At 44.7% G+C, this 20048-nt stretch overlaps 1 protein-coding gene across 2 annotated transcripts in view; it reads right to left on the bottom strand.

Annotated features, from left to right (window-relative positions):
• Positions 1 to 11078, bottom strand: part of RHOBTB2 (Rho related BTB domain containing 2) — a 38889-nt gene extending 27811 nt beyond the window's left edge. The window contains exons 1-2 of one of the 2 annotated variants that reach the window (XM_069965149.1): positions 11008 to 11078; positions 9998 to 10062 (exon numbers count right to left, since the gene is read on the bottom strand). In XM_069965149.1, coding sequence (XP_069821250.1) covers positions 9998 to 10050 — 53 coding nt within the window. In that variant the 5' untranslated portion in view covers positions 10051 to 10062; positions 11008 to 11078. Of the gene's footprint in view, positions 1 to 9997; positions 10063 to 10157; positions 10246 to 11007 lie in introns of those variants that run through there. The other variant, XM_069965063.1, reaches the window with a different exon arrangement.
• Positions 11079 to 20048: the final 8970 nt, after the last annotated feature.

Genomic DNA, 20048 nt, shown 5'->3' with positions numbered 1-20048 from the left:
CACCCTGCCCCTGCCGGCAGCAGGGTAGGCTCCCGGACGGACAATGCCATGCATGTCGTATAGGCATTGACTGGTTCCAGGAACATGACACCGAGTCTTCCTAGCTTCCCTGACCCTTATAGTCTCCAGATCCTAGTCCTATAGATCAGGGATGGGGAACCTTCAGTCCTCCAGCTGTTGCAAAACTACAATTCCCATCAGGCCAAAGTTTTGGCTTTGGCTGTCCAGGCATGTTGGGAATTGTAGGGCTGAATCCACATCCTTTCGGCAAACACACTCATTTCGGAGGTGGATTTCCTTTCATTTTGCTATAGACATTAAGGCCCAAGTATCTGGGAGGCAGAGGTGGAAAAGAAGGCGTTTTCCTCAGTTTGCTGAAGACATCACCAAATCCAGTTCTGGCGTTTTATAGTTTTACACCTCTATTAAACCTGTTCCTCCTCTCTTTAGCACCCAAGTGTGTTCTCCTGTTACGTATGTTCTATTCTGCGAGACGTGAGCGCCACACACCCTCATCCTGCTCCATCCAGACTATTCCAGTCCTCACTTGTGTGACACAGAAAAAGGACAGGGAGATGCTGAGAACAGAAATACGACCTGAGGAAAAACAGCGACAGGTCTGAGGCGGTGACACTGTATATGAGACGAAACACAGATTTCGCCATTCAGGACAATGGAGCACATGGCTGGATTTATTTATAGCCAGGAAGGCAATGCTGCTGATCATCCAGATGATAGAGCGAGGTGCACATAAATACAGTACACGTATAGTGTTAGGTATATACGGGGAGATTTATCAAACATGGTGTAAAGCAAAACGGGTTCAGTTGCCCCTAGCAACCAGATTCCACTTTTCATTTTCCATTGAGTCTGTGAGGAATGTAAAGTGTAATCTGATTGGTTGCTAAGGGCAACTGAGCCAGTTTGACTTTACACCATGTTTAATAAATCTCTCTCTCTAATATATATATATATTAGTGCTTACACCCTGATTTGTAGTTCTGTATAGTGGGCACTGCCACTCACAAGGTGAAGCTCCAGACAAGCCCAAATTATGGGTGCGGCGTTCACACTGAGTAAAACAGACGGGATTTAACGCCAGGGGCTCCGCTATGGAATTCCGTCTGTTTTACTCAGTGTGAACATACCTTATGTGAGGATATGATGCTGTATCCTCTCCTAAGGTTTTCACCCCCAGCAGTGCTCCCGGGCCACCAAGTGAATGAACTTGCCGCAAGTTCAGATGCACATGAACCTGAATGATCTGCATTTGCCTAGAGAAGATGGATACAGCCTGAGGACTGCTTGGAAAACATGGATACAGCCATTTCCAGGCCGTCCTCGGGCTGCATCTTCCTTCTCCAGACAGGTTCGTTCATCTCTAATCATAAAGTAATTTGACAGTCTTAACAATATGCTATCACTTTATAGGAGAAGACCCATTTGACAAAACTCTATACACAGGGTTGGGCACTGCTGTGAGGTTACCATACACCTTAGACAGTAAATCCTACTGAAGGCTGACTTTACTTTAAGGTGTATGAGCACTTTTAATATCTTACTGAGCATTTAGGGGGGTGCCATTTATTTTTCTATTAAGGCAGGAATGATCCCTTTGCATATAAGCCCCTTGTACTGGTATAAAGGGTAGTGATGAGCGAGCTTACCGAACATTCAGGTTAGTCCGAGCCTGAACACTCGGCATTTGACCCCTGGCAGCTGGAGAAGTTGGATGCAGCCCTAGTGCTGCCAGGAAAACATGGATACAGCCTATGGTTATAGGCTGTATCCAAGTTTTCCAGGACTCCCAAGGGCTGCATCCAACTTCTCCAGCTGCCAGGAATCAAATGCCGAGTGTTCAGGCTCGGACTAACCTGAATGTTCGGTAAGCTCGCTCATCACTACCCTTTATACCAGTACAAGGGGCTTATATGCAAAGGGATCATTCCTGCCTTAATAGAAAAATAAATGGCACCCCCTATTGTTTATTAGATTACTTGCAAGGGATTGTACTAATAATTTCGTGGACTAAGGGCCCTATTACTGGGCCTGTTTCACGGCCCGATGATCGTTTAGCAAGGGCTGCAGGGACATTGTTAACGATGTCCTTGCAGCCCTTGCAGCATACATTACCTAGCAGAGCTTCTCCTCTGTCTTCATCCCGGTCCCGCTCGCAGCATCAACTTGTGGCGGTCCTGGCCTGTAATTGGCTGAGCGGTCTGACAGCTCAGTCAGGCGGCACCAAAGCTGCTGCTGCGCGTGGGACTGGGATGAAGACGGAGCAGAGGAGCCCTGCTAGGTAATGTATGCTGCTTAAATTGTCGGTCGCCCGCCGCGCACCGCTATTCCACGCAGCGATGCGCGGTGGGTGATCGATGATTTTAGGTTTGGGCCTAAATAAATGATCAGCCGATGACATGATCGGCTGATCGTTTTCTCTATTCCACCGAGCGATAATCGGACAAGCTTTGCTTTGGCTGTCCAGGCATGATGGGAATTGTAGTTTTGCCACAGCTGGAGGGCCGAAAGTTCCCCTTACCAGGTCTATACCAAGTACTAAGTTAGCAGAAAGCAGAGAGCCCATACAATGCTCCCAGCCGCCTCCTTTCTGCCTCTGTCGGAGCCATTACCCATGCTGTGGAAAAAAATCTGGATAAATCATCATGATGCTTCGCCAAATGTTTCCAAAGCCTTTAAAAAGTCAAAGAAAACAAATCTTTGGAAACTATTCTGAGGCGCTGCCTTCTGCAATGACTTTTATTCTGCATCATCCTTCCCAAGTATCTATCTCCTCATAATCTGGAGCCCAATGGCTACCTGCAGAGCGCCTCGTGCCTCGCTATATAACTAGCTTTTTGTGATATTGCTTCAGCTGAAAGAAGGGCTAAATCCACTACGGGCAGACGGCCGTCCTGCTTTTACACAGTTTTTCTTCGTCTTCTGATCTTATCGGGTGCAGAAGTAGCTGAGTGACATTCTGTTACCTGCTGAGCTCACAACCTGTTCTGACCGCCCAGCGATAATGGCGTTTTCCCCTGGGAGGTGGCACCACAAGGTCAGTACGTGCAGGTTGTATAAGGATTATATCTGAGCAGCACCTGGGAAGTGCCAAGTTACAAAATACCCTTAGAAATCCTGAGGAGTACAGATCACATGGTGTGCTTATAAAACCTATCGCTCCATCACACATTCCTAAATAAACTCAAATATCAGACAAGCTGTAAATGTATAGCCACCATGCTTCCGATTTCCGTCTGGATTTGCAAAATTTGAATCAATGTTATCCCCGTGTCTGTGTGAGCCAGACGACCCCGTAGACTTACAATAGGCGGCCGTCCAGGTCACACGACTTCTCCTGACTCCAGAACGGCCCCGATCTGAACACTCAGACCCAGATTGATCAAAACTGGTAACATCAAAAATTTAGTCTAATGACAGGTACAACCATTCTTAATTCTGCAACAGATAATGTCTTGCTGCATAGAGGGTGGTAAAATCTACGTGAATGGCCGGACCCAAGGTTACCCAGTAGAATAAAGGTCCAGTCGTGTTCTTCCATGTACTTAGTATAATGGAAAGCAGTGTCTTTCTGACTGGCCTGCGGCCTTGCAACCCCATACATAGCAGGCTGACACCTATCTATCAAAGCCAGCAGGAACTTTTTCAGCAATTTGCTTTACAGCAGCTCCTCTGAGGGATCGGATCAGACCAGATCAGACGGCCCTCACTCCCACACACATCACTCGAGCCTTAGGTGTCCATAACCCTGTCAGTAATTTAATGTTATTTACGTCACCTGACACTGGTCGTATTGTTATACTTGAGTTGTGTATGCTTAAGGCTATGTTCACACATTTCTTTTTTTTTTTTTTTTTTTTCTTCCTCTCGGGCAGTTTTTGACCCCGTTTTTTACACTGTTTTCATGGCTGTGTTTTGATGACCCTTGTAGCCTTTTTCTGAACTAGAGGAAAAAAATGACCATTTAATTTGGTTTTATTTGGGCCCAATTTAAGGGTGGAAAAAAACTGCATTTTTTTTGGCTGTTATATAACTTGAAATTAGGCTCAACAGGATCACATGACCCAAAGTTGCCATGTCGCAACCCAAAAGTTACCATGACCCAACAATTACAAGAAATCTCTTCAAAATGTTGGGTCGCAGATGCTTAGAGACCTTAGACTCTAATGGAGCGTATGGGTCAGATCTGATTGACAGACAGGGAGTGAAGCGTGCTGCCACACACTCCCTCGTATGGTATATTGGGATTGCAATGGGTCAACATCTTGCAAGTCTGGGGGGTTCCAAATTTCTAGTCATGGGTTTAAACCTAAATGACAAAAAAAAAAAGCGCCATCATCGTTGAGCCATGTGTCTTATTGTTACGCAGACATGTCAAAAAATGCAATCTGGGTCTGGGTGCTGAGACTTCCAACGATCTCCAGATATCGCATGGAGAAGCGCGCAGTAGTGCGCTTCACTCCCTGGCTTGCTGCTCCATTATAAGTCTATGGCGTCCGGCACCTGCAATGAGTTGGATCGAGCCTGGCTATATCTAGAGATCATCAGGAGACCCTGTTCTATCAAACCTTTTCACGTCTGTTCAACACAATAAACAACTTTCTACATAGATACACCAGACATGCGCAATACACTGAAGTTTTAACATAGCAATCGTAAGAGGAGACTTTGTTGCTCCATGTAATTAATCATGTGTTAATGCTCCGGTAGGTACATGGCGGATGTTTTCTCACATTCCGCTCATACTTGCTGTAGCAGAAAGGTATGTCCATTACTGCTGCCCTATAATACAGCGTACTGTACCCTATATAATCAACAACACAGCAGCTGAGCCCAATGCACTAACGTAAATCCAGCACTTCTGGGAATATCTGCTATCCCCAAAACACTCACTGGTAGGTGTCATTTTATGGCGCTGATCGGTGGAAATGGCGTAATCTAGTCTGCCTGGTCTATATGGTGATGCTCCTTTATGTTTGTGATATCTAACTCCTATTGGAGCTACCGACGCACTAAGGCTACGTTCACACGTACTAACTAGCGGAATTCCGCAAATGCGCTAGCCTCCCTCTCATAATGGGAGTCTATGGGAGGCGCGCACTGCTGCTCTCCCCGTGCTGAAGAATGAACATGTTCATTCATCAGCGCGGAGAGACGCTGTGAGAACAGCAGCGCGTGCCTCCCATAGACTCCCATTATGAGAGGGAGGCTAACGGCATTCCGCAGCGGACAATTCCGCTAGTTTTGCTACGTGTGAACCTAGCCTAAGGGATCACTGAAAGAATAGGATTATTCCTTTACATAGGGGGCATTAGCTGTCCGCTGTCTGCTGCTGGAACTTCAGGGCCGGTCTTTGAAGTAACAGGCCGCTCAGCCAATCAATGTCCAAATGGGACAGCGCAATGATTGGCTCAGCAGCCTGTTACTTCAGAGACCAGCTCTAAAGTTTCAGTAGCGGCTGCAGACAGCGGGCAGAAGCCAGGAGAACACCGGGAGCATGGACAGGTATGTATACAGTTTATTATTTTACACCTACAGGCAAGGGCTGCACGGACATCGCTAATGATATATACACACATATGAGATGCAAGGTCCCAGCTGAGTGAACTCTAAATGCCCTATTAAACCAAGTAACTATCGGCTGTATTTGGCCGATTATCGGCTGTTATGGCCAATAATCTCTTGATGTATTAGCTCCTGTTAAAAGGCGACGATCAGCTGATATGCACGATGTTGGCTAATCCTTGTCCTTCAACATGTCGAAAGATTTTTGAACAATAACGACGGTCTGCTGGGCGTTGCTTCATGTAATAGAACATGAGTCCCCCGCTCTGACCTGATCGCTGTCGGCAAGCGAGCAATGATCTGACAGGTCGGTGCTCGCTTACTCCTCACCATTGGCCCGTGTAATTGGGGCTTTACCCAGATCTTAAAACACATAGTAGATATTGGAGGACAGCATTTCTTCTCAATTAAATCAACTTTATTGTTCCATATTGCATACAAAAATTTGTGACGTTTCGGTTCGTAGACACAGAGGGGGAGATTTATCAAACTGGTGTAAAGTAGAACTGGCTTAGTTGCCCCTAGCAACCAATCAGATCCCACTTTTCATTTGTCACCGATTCTTTGAAAAATGAAAGGTGGAATCTGACTGGTTGCTAGGGCCAACTAAGCCAGTTCTACTTTACACCTGTTTGATAAATCTCCCCCAGAGCCTTTCTCAAGATGCTTACGAAAGGTTGCAATTTTTTAAATTCAATACGGCAAAATAAAGTTGAATTAATTGAAAAGAGATGCTGTCCTCCAATATCTAATATATATATATATATATATATATATATATACACACACACACACACACACACACACACACACACTCACCGGCCACTTTATTAGGTACACCATGCTAGTGACAGGTTGGACCCCCTTTTGCCTTCAGAACTGCCTCAATTCTTCGTGGCATAGATTCAACAAGGTGCTGGAAGCTTCCTCAGAGATTTTGGTCCATATTGACATGATGGCATCACACAGTTGCCGCAGATTTGTTGGCTGCACATCCATGATGCAAATCTCCCGTTCCACCACATCCCAAAGATGCTCTATTGGATTGAGATCTGGTGACTGTGGAGGCCATTTGAGCACAGTGAACTCATTGTCATGTTCAAGCAGAAATCGAGACTCATCAGACCAGGCAACGTTTTTCCAATCTTCTACTGTCCAATTTCGATGAGCTTGTGCAAATTGTAGCCTCAGTTTCCTGTTCTTAGCTGAAAGGAGTGGCACCCGGTGCGGTCTTCTGCTGCTGTAGCCCATCTGCCTCAAAGTTGGACGTACTGTGCGTTCAGAGATGCTCTTCTGCCTACCTTGGTTGTAACGGTTGGCTATTTGAGTCACTGTTGCCTTTCTATCAGATTGAACCAGTCTGCCCATTCTCCTCTGACCTCTGGCATCAACAAGGCATTTCCACCCACAGAACTGCCGCTCACTGGATGTTTTTTCTTTTTCGGACCATTCTCTGTAAACCCTAGAGATGGTTGTGCGTGAAAATCCCAGTAGATCATCAGTTTCTGAAATACTCAGACCAGCCCTTCTGGCACCAGCAACCATGCCACGTTCAAAGGCACTCAAATCACCTTTCTTCCCCATACTGATACTCGGTTTGAACTGCAGGAGATTGTCTTGACTATGTCTACATGTCTAAATGCACTGAGTTGCCGCCATGTGATTGGCTGATTAGAAATTAAGTGGTAACGTACAGTTGGACAGGTGTACCTAATAAAGTGGCCGGTGAGTGTATATATATATATATATATATATATATATATATATATATATATATATATATATATACAGACCTTGATGCACGACTATCGAGCAGTGTAATAGGCTCAGTAAGGGTATGTGCACACTACGGAATGAGCGCGGATAACTTCCAGTGGATTCCGTCACTCGCTACCCCCACGCACGTAATCCACTGGAAGTTATCCGCATGAATCCCGTAGTGTGCAAATACCTCAGTTACACTAGTCATCGAGCCATGTAATACAGCCCTTAGGCAACTGTTTTAGATCTTTTTTGGTGAAATTATTCATCTTAGATAGCAGTTATTGGAAGGTGCTGCATCTCCTTGTGGGGAGAGTCTTAGAAGCAATGATTCCTGGGAAAAAGTATGCAAATTAGGTCTCCTCCAAAAGGAAAAACTCTCTAGTGCCACCTATAGGGAAATTTATCAAGGGTTTTGCGCCTATTTTTAGGTGAATAATTGAATTTACACCCATTTTTGGTCTAAGTTCTATTTATAAACCAGTATTCGACAGGCCAATATTTTTTGCATGCAACTATTTTTTAATCTGTCTGTTTTGAGTATTCACCCATAAATTTGCATAATTCTGGATTTGCGCTTAATCTATCATTTGCGACTTTTTAAGTCGCAAAAACTGGTGCAGGCCTACATCTGGTCAGTACCAGGAGAATTTTTTGCCACTTTTTTACTTACATGCATTTACTTATCCATAAATCACACACAATATATTGGAACAAAATAAACACCAACCCACATTAGAATAGTCGCACACACTAGACTTCATAGTAAATGTCCCCCTATGTGTCTCTCAGCTGATCCCATAATAAATCGTGATGATGACATCAGGATTGTCCTCTGTGTATAAATTCTACGGAGATACTGATAAATGCTAAATAAAAGGGATCCGCACTAACAAGCTAACAAATGAGAACCAAGGACACCATGTATTACGCCTTGTTCTCGGCAGAACCTGCTTCCCTGTGAAATGTAATAGATCTCATCTATTTTCATTACTATACCAATTTAACACCATACACATGAGGAAAAGGCCCGGGTTCCCCTGCAACGCAACGTCAATTGTTATTTGCAGTACAATTGCACCATTACCGCTATTTGTTAGAAACTTCCATGTTGTCCTATGGGAAAAAGTCGCAAGGACTACACTGAATTTTAACATGGCTACATGAAACTAGGTAGCATCGAGGTCACCCATGAGACCATCAGTAGATGTCATCTTTCCAATTGGGTTGGGATTATTATGGTCTTCATCCTGACACTATATCTCGGCACTCTTCATTAGACTTTCATCTATCCCTCCTCTTCTTTATCTCCGCCTTATATCACCTAGAATGCTCCCGCATAATAATACAGATTGTGCCCGCATCACGCCTGGGACGCCTGGGGTGTTTCCACAGCAATCCGAATTTTTGACGGCAGCTGCGTCGGGAAGTTTTAAGGTTGTGCGGTGACAGGTAGACTTTAACAACCTGTCCTCAAGGTGATCTCCAATCCTTACAAGATTCTGTGCTCTCCCTCACCATCATAACCTTCAAAAGCAACATAAAACCCATCTCTTCAGGAAAGCCCAGAATAACCCTGAAGCCATCATACTAACATAAGAGCAGTCTCTACTCTCACATACTGCCTCTTACCTTTATAGATTGTAAACCCTCGAAGGAAGGAACTCTCTCTATCACTCTCTGCAGCAATCTATTACACAAGTTCCATAACCCAGTATGAAGGAAGCATAAATACTCAATATGGCATTTCTCGAGGGTAGCACAGCCAATACATCTAGTAGTTTTGAACTGGTACCCAACTTTTTGGGGTTGCTCTATTACTATTTTCTAATTCCAAGCTGCTAAAAAAGTCAGATGATGCCAGAAGTAGTCTGACTGACTCCTAATCCCTATGGTGGCAGCAGTTAGTAGTAACAGTAGTAGTAGTAGTAGTAACAGCAGTGGTTGTAGTAGTAGTAATAGTGGTAGTAACAGTACTGCTAGTAGAAGTAACAGTAGGAATACAGTAATTGTAACAGTAGTGGTAATAGTAGTAACAGTAGTAGTAGTAACAGCAGTAATAGTAGTGGTAGTAGTAGTAATAGTATTGGTAGTAGTAATAGTAATAACAGTAGTGGCAATAGTAGAAGTAACAGTAGTAGTAGTAACAGTTGTGGTAGTAACAGTAGTAATAGTTATAATAGTAGTATTACTGGTAATTGTACTAAAAGTAATAATAGTAGTAACAGTAGTGATAGTAGTAGTTTAAGTAGTAACAGCAGTAATAGTAGTGGTAGTAGTAACAGTAGCAATAGTAGTAGTAATAGTAGTGGTAGTAAGAGTAGTAATAGTTGTAACAGTAGTGGTAAAATTGTACTAAAAGTAGTAATAGTAGTAAAAGTAAGAGTGATAAGAGTAGTAGTGATAACAGTAGTAGTCACAATAGTAGTAGTAGTAATAGTAACATTAATAGTAGTAGTATTTAGGGGGTGCAACACTGAATACATAGAATAACAGCACACTCTGCATCCCATATTACTATGATGCTTCTGTGGGTTGTGTATTAATGTAACAGGCATCCCTGACATTGACACAGACTCACACAGGCACCTGCTATGGTCCTAGGCTATTGCATGCAGTATTTTAAAACTATTGAAAGTTGTAAGAGACTCACTCATCATAAGTAAAGTCCGTCAACTCCATTAACTCTCGCACTCCTTCCTCCATCTTCAAGGGGGTCTGTGCAGAGAAAATAATAAACGACCAGGTGATCAGTCAGTAGTGCACAAGTCCCGGTCCCCCCGTCAGTCCTCATTGCACCTTATTCACCATACCTGATTTCCTTTGCAGAGGATTCCAATGCGGCTGCTGGACTCTTCTGGTCGGACAAAAAGTTATTCTCTCTGCAGAACGTCACTGCTTTGTATTGTTACTCTACAGATGTATACAGGTGTGTGCTTAGGCAACGAGAATGACAGGTGTATTGTAGACAACACCCCCCCCCCCCACCACCTGTTCTTCAAGACGTCATGAGGGTCGGAGTCAGGCGGTATGACCAATAGACGTGAGTGGGTGTGAACAACCCTTATATCTAACCTGATCTGCGACAATTCTCTGCAGTGCACAAGCATGCAGGACAGGGCTGTACGCCTCACAGCAGCGGGGTTTTTTCCCCATCTCCCTCCTACTATACCACGACACAATGCCTTCATTCAGTACCTACTATACAGACACCTATAGAGATCATCATCAAAGAGATATAACCAGGAAGATCAGAATGAACAAAATATAATCTATAGGGGCCTCCTTTAAGGTGACTGCACATTCCTGTATGAGACGTCTATGTAGTACAAGGTCAGTTACATAACAGCGAGCAGCGAGTTCCTGCGCTATCTCACATTTTTGTTTTGTTACGCACATTTAATAACCTCTTGAAGTTATTTTCACACGAGAATTTAGAGGTTACGTCTAACTCGATCACTTTTTTCCCATTGTAGTTTGTTCCACTCCTGGTTTGGCTTACAAATACTAATGCAAAATACTGACTAAAATATGCAAGCGTGAGAGTGACCCCAGCACAAAAATCAGGAATAGGGCGATCTGATGCAAAGTTTAACTTTTTTTTTTTTTTTTTACAAGCACTTACTCTGGTTTTCCCATCACCAGCACATTCCTTTTACTCACCCATCCTTAGCCTTGCACACATCACCATTGTGCCCCAGAAGCTGTGGCTTGTGAATCTGAGTCTGAAGATCATAGGCTGCAAGGAGACGATTCCCTGGAAGACAAGGGGAAAAAAAAGGTGAACTTACCTGAAGTCACCACAGGGGGGCAGTAAATATCATTGATGAAATGCATTAGTGTATAGCAGTGCTTCTCAATCCCTGTCCTCAGGCCTTACCAACAGGTCAGGATTTGAGGATTTCCCATACAAAGAACAGCTGTGATAACACCTGATGCACTGAGTATAATTATATCACCTGTGAAATACTAAGGAAATGCTCAAAACATGACCTGTTGGTGAGGCCTGAGGACTGGAATTGAGACGCACTGGTGTACAGGACAAGGTGTTCATTATGAGAAGCAATATTATTACCATTACTAATATGGAGGATAGACTATTAATAAAGACTAATATCATAAAATGGTGCTTGATTTGGAGCTCTTTATCAGAAAAAAATTTTCACTGCAACATCACTGATATCCAATGTGGGAAAGTTATACAAATTTGTTACTTTTATTTAAACATATCAACCCTTCCAGTACTTATCAGCTGCTGTTTGTTCTTCAGAAAGTAGTGTATTCCTTGGACACAGTGCTCTCTGCTGCCACCTCTGTCCATGTCAGGAACTGTCCACAGCAAATCCCGACTGAAAACCTCTACTACTCTAGACAGTTCCTGACATGGACAGAGGTGGCAGCAGAGAGCACTGTGTCAGACTGGAAAGAATACACCACTTCCTGCATGACATACAGCAGTTTATAAGTACAGGAAGGGTTGAGATTTTGAAATAGAAATAATTTGCTGTATACCTTTCTTTCCGACCATCTGATACAAAAGAATCAGCAGAAAGGGTATGTACACACTGAGTAATTTTGACGGAAACTACGTCGCGGAATTCTCAGATTGCGTCTGCTCGCAGACTGCGGTGGGCGCGCGTCCCGCCCGTTTTATCTGTCCAAAGAATGATCAAGTTCATTCTTTGGATGGAGGGTGGAATCCACCCGTGCATAGAATGGAGTCTATGACATGGCTGGAGACGTGTGTGCCAGCCGCAGTCCGCGAGCGGGCGTGAGCTGAGAATTCCACAATGGAGTTTCCGTCAAAATTACATACCCTAAAGGTAAGCCAAGCAGAGGTATGTCTTCAAGATTCCATCAATCCTTCCTCTCTGCTGTAATTCCTTACCAACCTGTATCCAGACACTGACACCATTGTAGTCCCATAAATTTAAAAATCAAAAAGACATTCCATACTTGGAACATGGTCCTAATCTTTCTCCTATAGTTCCCTGTTAATCCCCAAGTCAATGCCTATCTAACCCTATCCTTCCCTGTTCCACAACACAAGGTCTATAAAAATCCACAGGCTGTCGCTCGAGGTGTGCCCGACAGTACAAAAATATCACTAGATGTCAAGAGCAAAAATCATCATCATCATTCCGACGTGTTTCCCACCTGACCCAGGGGATCATCAGGGGGTATAGTCTGCTATAATAGGTGCTTTGATGAGTGGTGCTTCTCTACTATGACACCTGCTAAGATGTGACCGCTTTCACATAGCAGAGAAGCGACACTCATCAAAGGAGTTCAGGACATTACCGTATGTGATATGGGACACATCAAAAGTTTTTTTCTTTTATGAATATATAAAAAATATAGTGAAAAGATGTTCCATATAAAACCACCTCACCTCCTGGTGGACTCTTCGGAGGTGACCAGCCTTCTCTACCATGAGAATAGTGAATGAGCGGAGCAGTCACCTCCAGAGGCGGTCGCACAGGTGACGGCTTCAAAACAGCCTCAGAACTAGATGACGTTAATGTGTATATAGGAGTGTAGAATCCCATCCTCTCCCCTAATCCTTCCCTCGGGCGTTCTACAACCACAGTATGTCATTATCTCTAGGATACATCATATAACTGGCAGAGTCCTCTCTGAGCCTTAAAGTGTCACTGTCGTATTTCTTTTTTTTTGCAGAAATCAATAGTCCAGGCGATTTTAAGAAACTTTCTAATTGGGTTTATTAGGCAAATATGCAATAATCTGCACTCAAAAAGACTTTCCACAGCCCTCCCCCTCCCTCCTATGTCTCATTCACTGCTCAGTATCAGGAAATCTCGACTCTTTTACATCAGTCGAGCCCTGTGTAATCTATGGAGAGGGGAGGAGGGAGATTAGTCACCAGCAGAGAGCAGAGAACAAAGGATTATACAGTGGGAGCTGTGTGAAAGCCGGTAATCAGAGGTCAGAGAGGTCAGTGCTGACTTCAGAGGAGATAGCCGGTGATGTAGCTGTAAATTAACTCTTTCTTGTCCTGTTTTGGTGCCTCATCTCCCTCCACCCCTCCCCTCTCCATAAGAGAACCATGAAGACAGGGGGAAGAGCTTCAAACTGCTTTTTCATTATAAAAATGCATTTTTCGGCTAATAAACCCAATTACAAAGTTTCTTAAAATCGCCTGTAATACTGATTTCTGCCCAAAAAATGTAAACAACAGTGACACTTTAAGGCCCTATTACACGAAGCGAATATCAGCCGTATTCAGCCAATAACGGCCATCACGGCTGATAATCGTCTCGTGTTAATAGAAGACAACGATGATTAGTGCTGCGTCCCCTAATTTCTCAGGATCGTAGGGGTCCCAGAGATTGAAACCCCACCAGTAATCACACACATACATACACGGCTGAAACCATGACCCGCACGTTTACCAACAGCCGTGCAATGTTGCGGGGATTGATTGAGCCCATTGTGTGCCTATTGGTGAATGCTAGGTATGTGAGATCACCTAAAGGGTGTCTGAAAGCAGATGGCGCCTGCACATGATAAAAGTCCACCCTCAATAAGAATGTATACACTCTGTATAAGGCCTCTCTGACACGATATGGCACTAATCTTAAAGGGGGACTCCAGCAAAAAAAAATTCAAATCAACTGGTACCAGAAAGTTATATAGATTTGTAATTTACTTTTATTTAAAAATCTCAAGTCTTCGAGTACTTATCAGCTGCTGTATGTCCTGCAGGAAGTGGTGTATTCTTTCCAGTCTGACACAGTGCTCTCTGCTGCCACCTCTGTCCATGTCAGGAACTGTCCAGAGCAGTAGCAAATCCCCATAGAAAATCTCTCCTGCTCTGGTACTGGTACTTTCTGGTTACCAGTTGATTTGGCAAAACGAGTTATTCACAGAAGTACCCCTTTAAACTAACTTTCCTGACTTGAATAAGCAACTTTTCAAAGGGTAAAATGAGTTTGAGTCACTGACCTGACACTGCCAACACACATTGAACCACCTCTCTGTATATTATCAGTGTGACAGTGTGAAATTCATTTAACCCTTTGAAAACACCAGTTACTAATTCAAATCAGGAATAAATGCCCATCTGCCCACCTTGATGCCAGTTCTTTGGGCCAAGCTGGACTATTTTGGGTGTGAGGCGGGGCATCCCTCTCTGCGTGTTGGCAGAGTGACATCAGTGGCCTCAATTATATTTTTATCACAATTTTATGTTTTTACACCGGAAGTTCCATAGGGCTCCATCATAATTCCATTCACTGCAGAGATGGCAGAGCATGCTGCTGCGCGCGTCTGCTCCTTCATTCTAATGATCAGCGGGGGTCTCAGTACCCGGGCCCCAACCAATACAAACCTCTGACATGTCGCTATGACATATCAGAAGTTTGTTTAAATGATAGGGACCCTTGGAATACACTTGGTACTTTCAGCCATTTTCAACTCTATTCCCCTCAGGACTCCTCACTAAAGAGTTAAAAAATGAAGTGCTAGCTGCTCTTACTCACCAAGTCCTCCTGAGTATTTTGAGACGTCTTCTGTCTTTATAGCTTCTGTTATTCCTGAGTTAAAAGTTTTTCTAAAAGCTGATCTATATTGGAAACTACATTTCCCATCATGCATCTCCCTGATTGGTCCATTTGTGTACTCCCTCCCTTAGCTTTCTTTCCTGCCCACTGCTGTCATTACTATTGCACAGTAAACATTGGACTGTTTTTACAGATTTTTCAACACATTTCCCCAATATGCAAAGATGAGACACAAAGACAGGTACATATGCCTGCATACACTGACAGCAAGCAGAGATAGAAGTATACCTTTACATATTACAGAAACCTAGGCTCAGGGATACATGCAAGTCTATGGAAGCAGCACAGGTGCATGGAGATGATGCAGATGATGTCTCCAAGTCAATAGACAGCTAACCCTGCCCCAAAAGAGGAAATCACATGTCCTGTGCCCCACAAAGGGAGGAAGCTGAGCGTGGTCAGAGTGGACACAGGGAAGATAAATTTTGACATCCAGAGCCGGTAAATATGAGAAAATAAATAGGGAAAGGGTAAAAGATTATACATGTATGTTAGACATGTATAATTTATAATTGATATAAATTTTCTGTAAGAAAAATGGCTAAAAAATGAAAAAGAGAAATCCTGTGAATAAGGCTATGTACACACACGCGTAGTGCAGCCCGCGACCGTGGACCACGCCACAAATGTGGAGCACTGCATTGCCGTTTCATTACCATAGCAACCGGGCCACAAAAAGCGGTCCGCATTACAGCAGGTCCTACTTTTTTGCAGGACGGATCGCGGCCCCGTACACGTACGGACGTGAGAAGGGGGCCGTTGTATAACATTGGCCCCATGCTCTGTCGGCGATTGCGGACAGAACAACGGACGTGTCAATTGCAGCACGATAATCGAGCCGTCTAATAGGGCCCTTATACGCCTTCCCATAGGCCGTGTTCACACATTGAGATTTTTCTGCGTTTTTTTATGTTTTCACTGCGCAAAATTACTGCAAATTGTCACTAAATCTATTTTTTTGTTCTATATTGCCTGACAGCAAGCAGAGATGTTGAGGACAGGATGCCTAGCTATGGCTCATCCACTGAATATATACTTACTGCACTAGCAGCCAGGGCAGGACATGGAGGGACCAGCGCTAGAAATCAGCAAGAACAAGCCTGGCTGGCAGAAAGCAAACACCACTCGTGATGGACAGCAGCCGCGGCCAATCAGAGAGAAGACCTTTACAGCCAATCAGCTCTTAGCCACGTGGAGGGGCGGAACTTCGATCAAAATAACAGTCAGCTGTAGGGGGGCGGTGGGCGGAGCCTGAGTGACGGCCGGGAGTGTGAGGAGACTGTGCACGGGGTGAGCGCTCACACACATAGATAGAGAGGCCTGTGTGCGGCTTGTTTACTGCGACTGTCTGTTGTGTATATGGATATATGGAGGCAGGTGTCACGTGTTGCATCATGTAACGGGGCTATTGATTGAGAGTGCGGCTTGTAGCATTGCTGAAACGAGCAAAGTGTGTACGGAGACGGGTGTGGTAGGAGGAGTTTGGTGTATGTTTTATAATTGCATTGCTAATAGGGTGCTGAGCATGGGCACTATAGCCTTGAGCATGCCCTCCATTAGTGCTGAGCATGCCAACTATAGCTTTGAGCATGCCCACTATAGCCTTGAGCATGCCCTCCATTAGTGCTGAGCATGCCCACTATAGCCTTGAGCATGCCCTCCATTAGTGCTGAGCATGCCCACTATAGCCTTGAGCATGCCCTCCATTAGTGCTTAGCATGCCCACTATAGCTTTGAGCATGCCCTCCGTTAGTGCTGAGCATGCCTGCTATAGCCTTGAGCATGTCCACTATAGCCTTAAGCATGTCCTCCATTAGTGCTGAGCGTGCCCACTATAGCCTTGAGCATGCCCTCCATTAGTGCTGAGCATACCCTCCATTAGTGCTAAGCATGCCCACTATAGCCTTAAGCATGCCCTCCATAGTGCTGAGCATGTAGGGACAAATATTGTACATTCCTGCAGTGGCAAAATGCCAAATGCCTTTACGCCAACAAGGATGGGTACACTTTACGTGAGAAACTGCCAGAAGAGTGGGTAACCTAGTGAGCACTGAGAGTGCCCCCCCCCCCCATGCTTCAGGGTTACAGTTACCAATGAGAGGGGGATGATCTGCCGCCCTGCACTGGTGCCCAGGTTGTCGCAGCAGAGTGCTCACAGCCCGACTCATGTAATCATGTGACCAGGATTTCCTTCTGTGACTGTTCCTAGTCAGTGACTACAGGCAGTGATCTCTGAGAGTGTAAACTAATGGCTGCAGAAGCTCTGCTTAGAGAGGGTGAATTGGGTAGAGTTGGGGCTGTGCGTGCTTGGTTAGTGCGGGGGGGGGGGGGCTGTGCGCATTTGGTTAGTGCGGGGGGGGCTGTGTGCGCTTGGTTAGTGCGGGGGGGGGCTGTGCGCGGTTGGTTAGTGCGGGGGGGGGGGGCTGTGTGCGCTTGGTTAGTGCGGGGGGGGGCTGTGTGCGTTTGGTTAGTGCGGGGGGGGGGCTGTGTGCGCTTGGTTAGTGCAGGGGGGGGGGGGCTGTGTGCGCTTGGTTAGTGCGGTGGGGGAAGCTGGGCTTGCTTGGTTAGTGGGGGGGGCTGTGCTTGCTTGGTTAGTGGGGGGGCTGTGCTCCCTAAAGCCTCTATTACAAGGTGCAATGTGGAGAGCAAGCGAGCGCTGACCTGTCAAGTCAGCGCTTGCTTGCTCCTAGTTCCCTGCTTGCTGCTGATGCTATTACATGCACCGACAGAGTGCGAGGAGAGTGGGTAAGAGCACGCCGGGGGGGACAGGAGACAGCGGCGGTCTGCTGCTGCGACGCCTATTGCACAGACAGACAGCAGCAGATCGTTGCCAGGCTGATCGTTATGGTTCTCTTATACGGAGCGATTATCGTTCAAATTTTCGCGATAACGATGGCATTTGAGTGATAGTCTGCTCGTGTAAACACAGTGTACGAGTAAGCGACAACGAGCGAGAAATCATTCATCCTGGTTTTTCAACATGTTCTCAAATCGTCGCTGGTCGCTCACTGATAATTCGCAAATCGCTTTGTCTAAATAGTCTTTCGCACATTCACCCTAGTCTATGAGATGGCCTTAAGCTATCTTAAAACGATCGTAAAAACAACTTTTTTTCTAACGATTTATCTCTACATTTAAACGCCAAAAAACAATCGTTACTGTAAAATAGTTAAACGATTGGGCGATTTATCGCTCTGTGTAAAAGAACCATTAGCGTTTCAGCCTGTTGAAAGCCAACGATTAGCCGATATCGTGCATGTTGGCTGATCGTTGTCTTCTATTACACGAAGCGTTTATTGGCCAAATACTGCTGATCGCTTTCGCGCTGATCGCTGTAAGGGCCCTTTTACACAGAAAGATTATCTGACAGATTATCTGCCAAAGATTTGAAGCCAAAGCCATAAACAAACTATAAACAGAGATCAGGTCATAAAGGAAAGACTGGGATTTCTCCTCTTTTCAAATCCATTCCTGGCTTTGGCTTCAAATCTTTGGCAGATAATCTGTCAGATAATCTTTCTGTGTAAAAGGGCCCTAAGAGCCAGGGTTAGGGTACTATTACACCAACAGATCTGACGACAGATTATCTGCCAAAGATTTGAAGCCAAACCCAGGAGTGGATTTGAAAAGAGGAGAAATCCAGTCTTTCCTTTATGACCTGTTCTCTGATTATAGTCTGTTCCTGGGTTTGGCTTCAAATCTTTGGCAGATAATCTGTCGTCAGATCTGTTGGTGTAATAGTACCCTTAGTGGTGTAAGGAGTTATAGACTGTCTAGAAGCCTGTGTATCAGTATGCGTGGTTGTCCCTGTAGAGCTGATCACTCTCTAGATCTCTCTTTCAATGATGATTGGGGGGGGGGGTCTCAGCCGTATTCACACTATTCATGTCTGATCGTGGTAGTAATGACCAACAACCGGAAACCTCTGTAGGCAGGTATAGTATTACCTTACTACTGCAGTATATTACTATCAGTAGTAGTAACAGTCCCAGATACAGAGGGACCCTCATTATATCCCTGAGTAATGGGGATCCCCAGATACAGAGGGACCCTCATATCCCTGAGTAATGGGGATCCCCAGATACAGAGGGACCCTCATAGCCCTGAGTAATGGGGATCCCCAGATACAGAGGGACCCTCATAGCCCTGAGTAATGGGGATCCCCAGATACAGAGGGACCCTCATAGCCCTGAGTAATGGGGATCCCCAGATACAGAGGGACCCTCATAGCCCTGAGTAATAGGGATCCCCAGATACAGAGGGACCCTCATAGCCCTGAGTAATGGGGATCCCCAGATACAGAGGGGCCCTCATAGCCCTGAGTAATGGGGATCCCCAGATACAGAGGGGCCCTCATAGCCCTGAGTAATGGGGATCCCCAGATACAGAGGGGCCCTCATAGCCCTGAGTAATGGGGATTCCCAGATACAGAGAGACCCTCATATCACTGAGTAATGGGGTTCCCCTAGATTCAGGCTCATTATATCCTGGAGTAATGGCGACCTGCGCCCCCTTTTTTTTATATTTTTTTTATTTTTTTTTTAGTGGCACGGATTGTGCGCCTTGCACAGACGTGTGGATAGAAATCTTATGATGCTATGTTCTGGATGCAATTGTGGGTCTGCAACTACGGATATGTTTTTTTTTTTTTTCAACGATATTTTATTAGTGGCTTATGTAATATTTGAACATACATATTGAAAATTCATTACATATTCAAAAAGAAGGTCGCTCACAGGCAACAAATGATTGTATGTTTACAATATCATACAGATACTATGAGCCTTTGTAATAACCTTAAAAGATATATTATCATATACAATACAACGTAGTCTTACCAAAAACATAGGTAGAAAAACAGTAATTTATAATATCACCTTAAAACATGGTATAGATGTCCGATATTCAAATATGCTACCAATAGAATGGAGAGAATTGTCTTTAAGGGTATAAACCCACACACCGTATATGCAGCGTATTTACTGCTGCGATACGCAGCAAATACGCAGCAAACACGCAGCAAATACGCAGCAGATTAGATCTAAATAACTGAACACAGCATCAAATCTGTACCAACAAATGTGCTGCGTATTTGCTGCGTATTTGTTGCGTATCTGCTGT

This window comes from Dendropsophus ebraccatus, chromosome 1 (genome assembly GCF_027789765.1).
Source record: "Dendropsophus ebraccatus isolate aDenEbr1 chromosome 1, aDenEbr1.pat, whole genome shotgun sequence".
In the NCBI taxonomy this organism is placed as follows: Eukaryota; Metazoa; Chordata; class Amphibia; order Anura; family Hylidae; genus Dendropsophus; species Dendropsophus ebraccatus.
The sequence above is the reverse complement of the archived record's forward strand: the minus strand, read 5'-3'. Positions and strand labels throughout refer to the sequence as shown.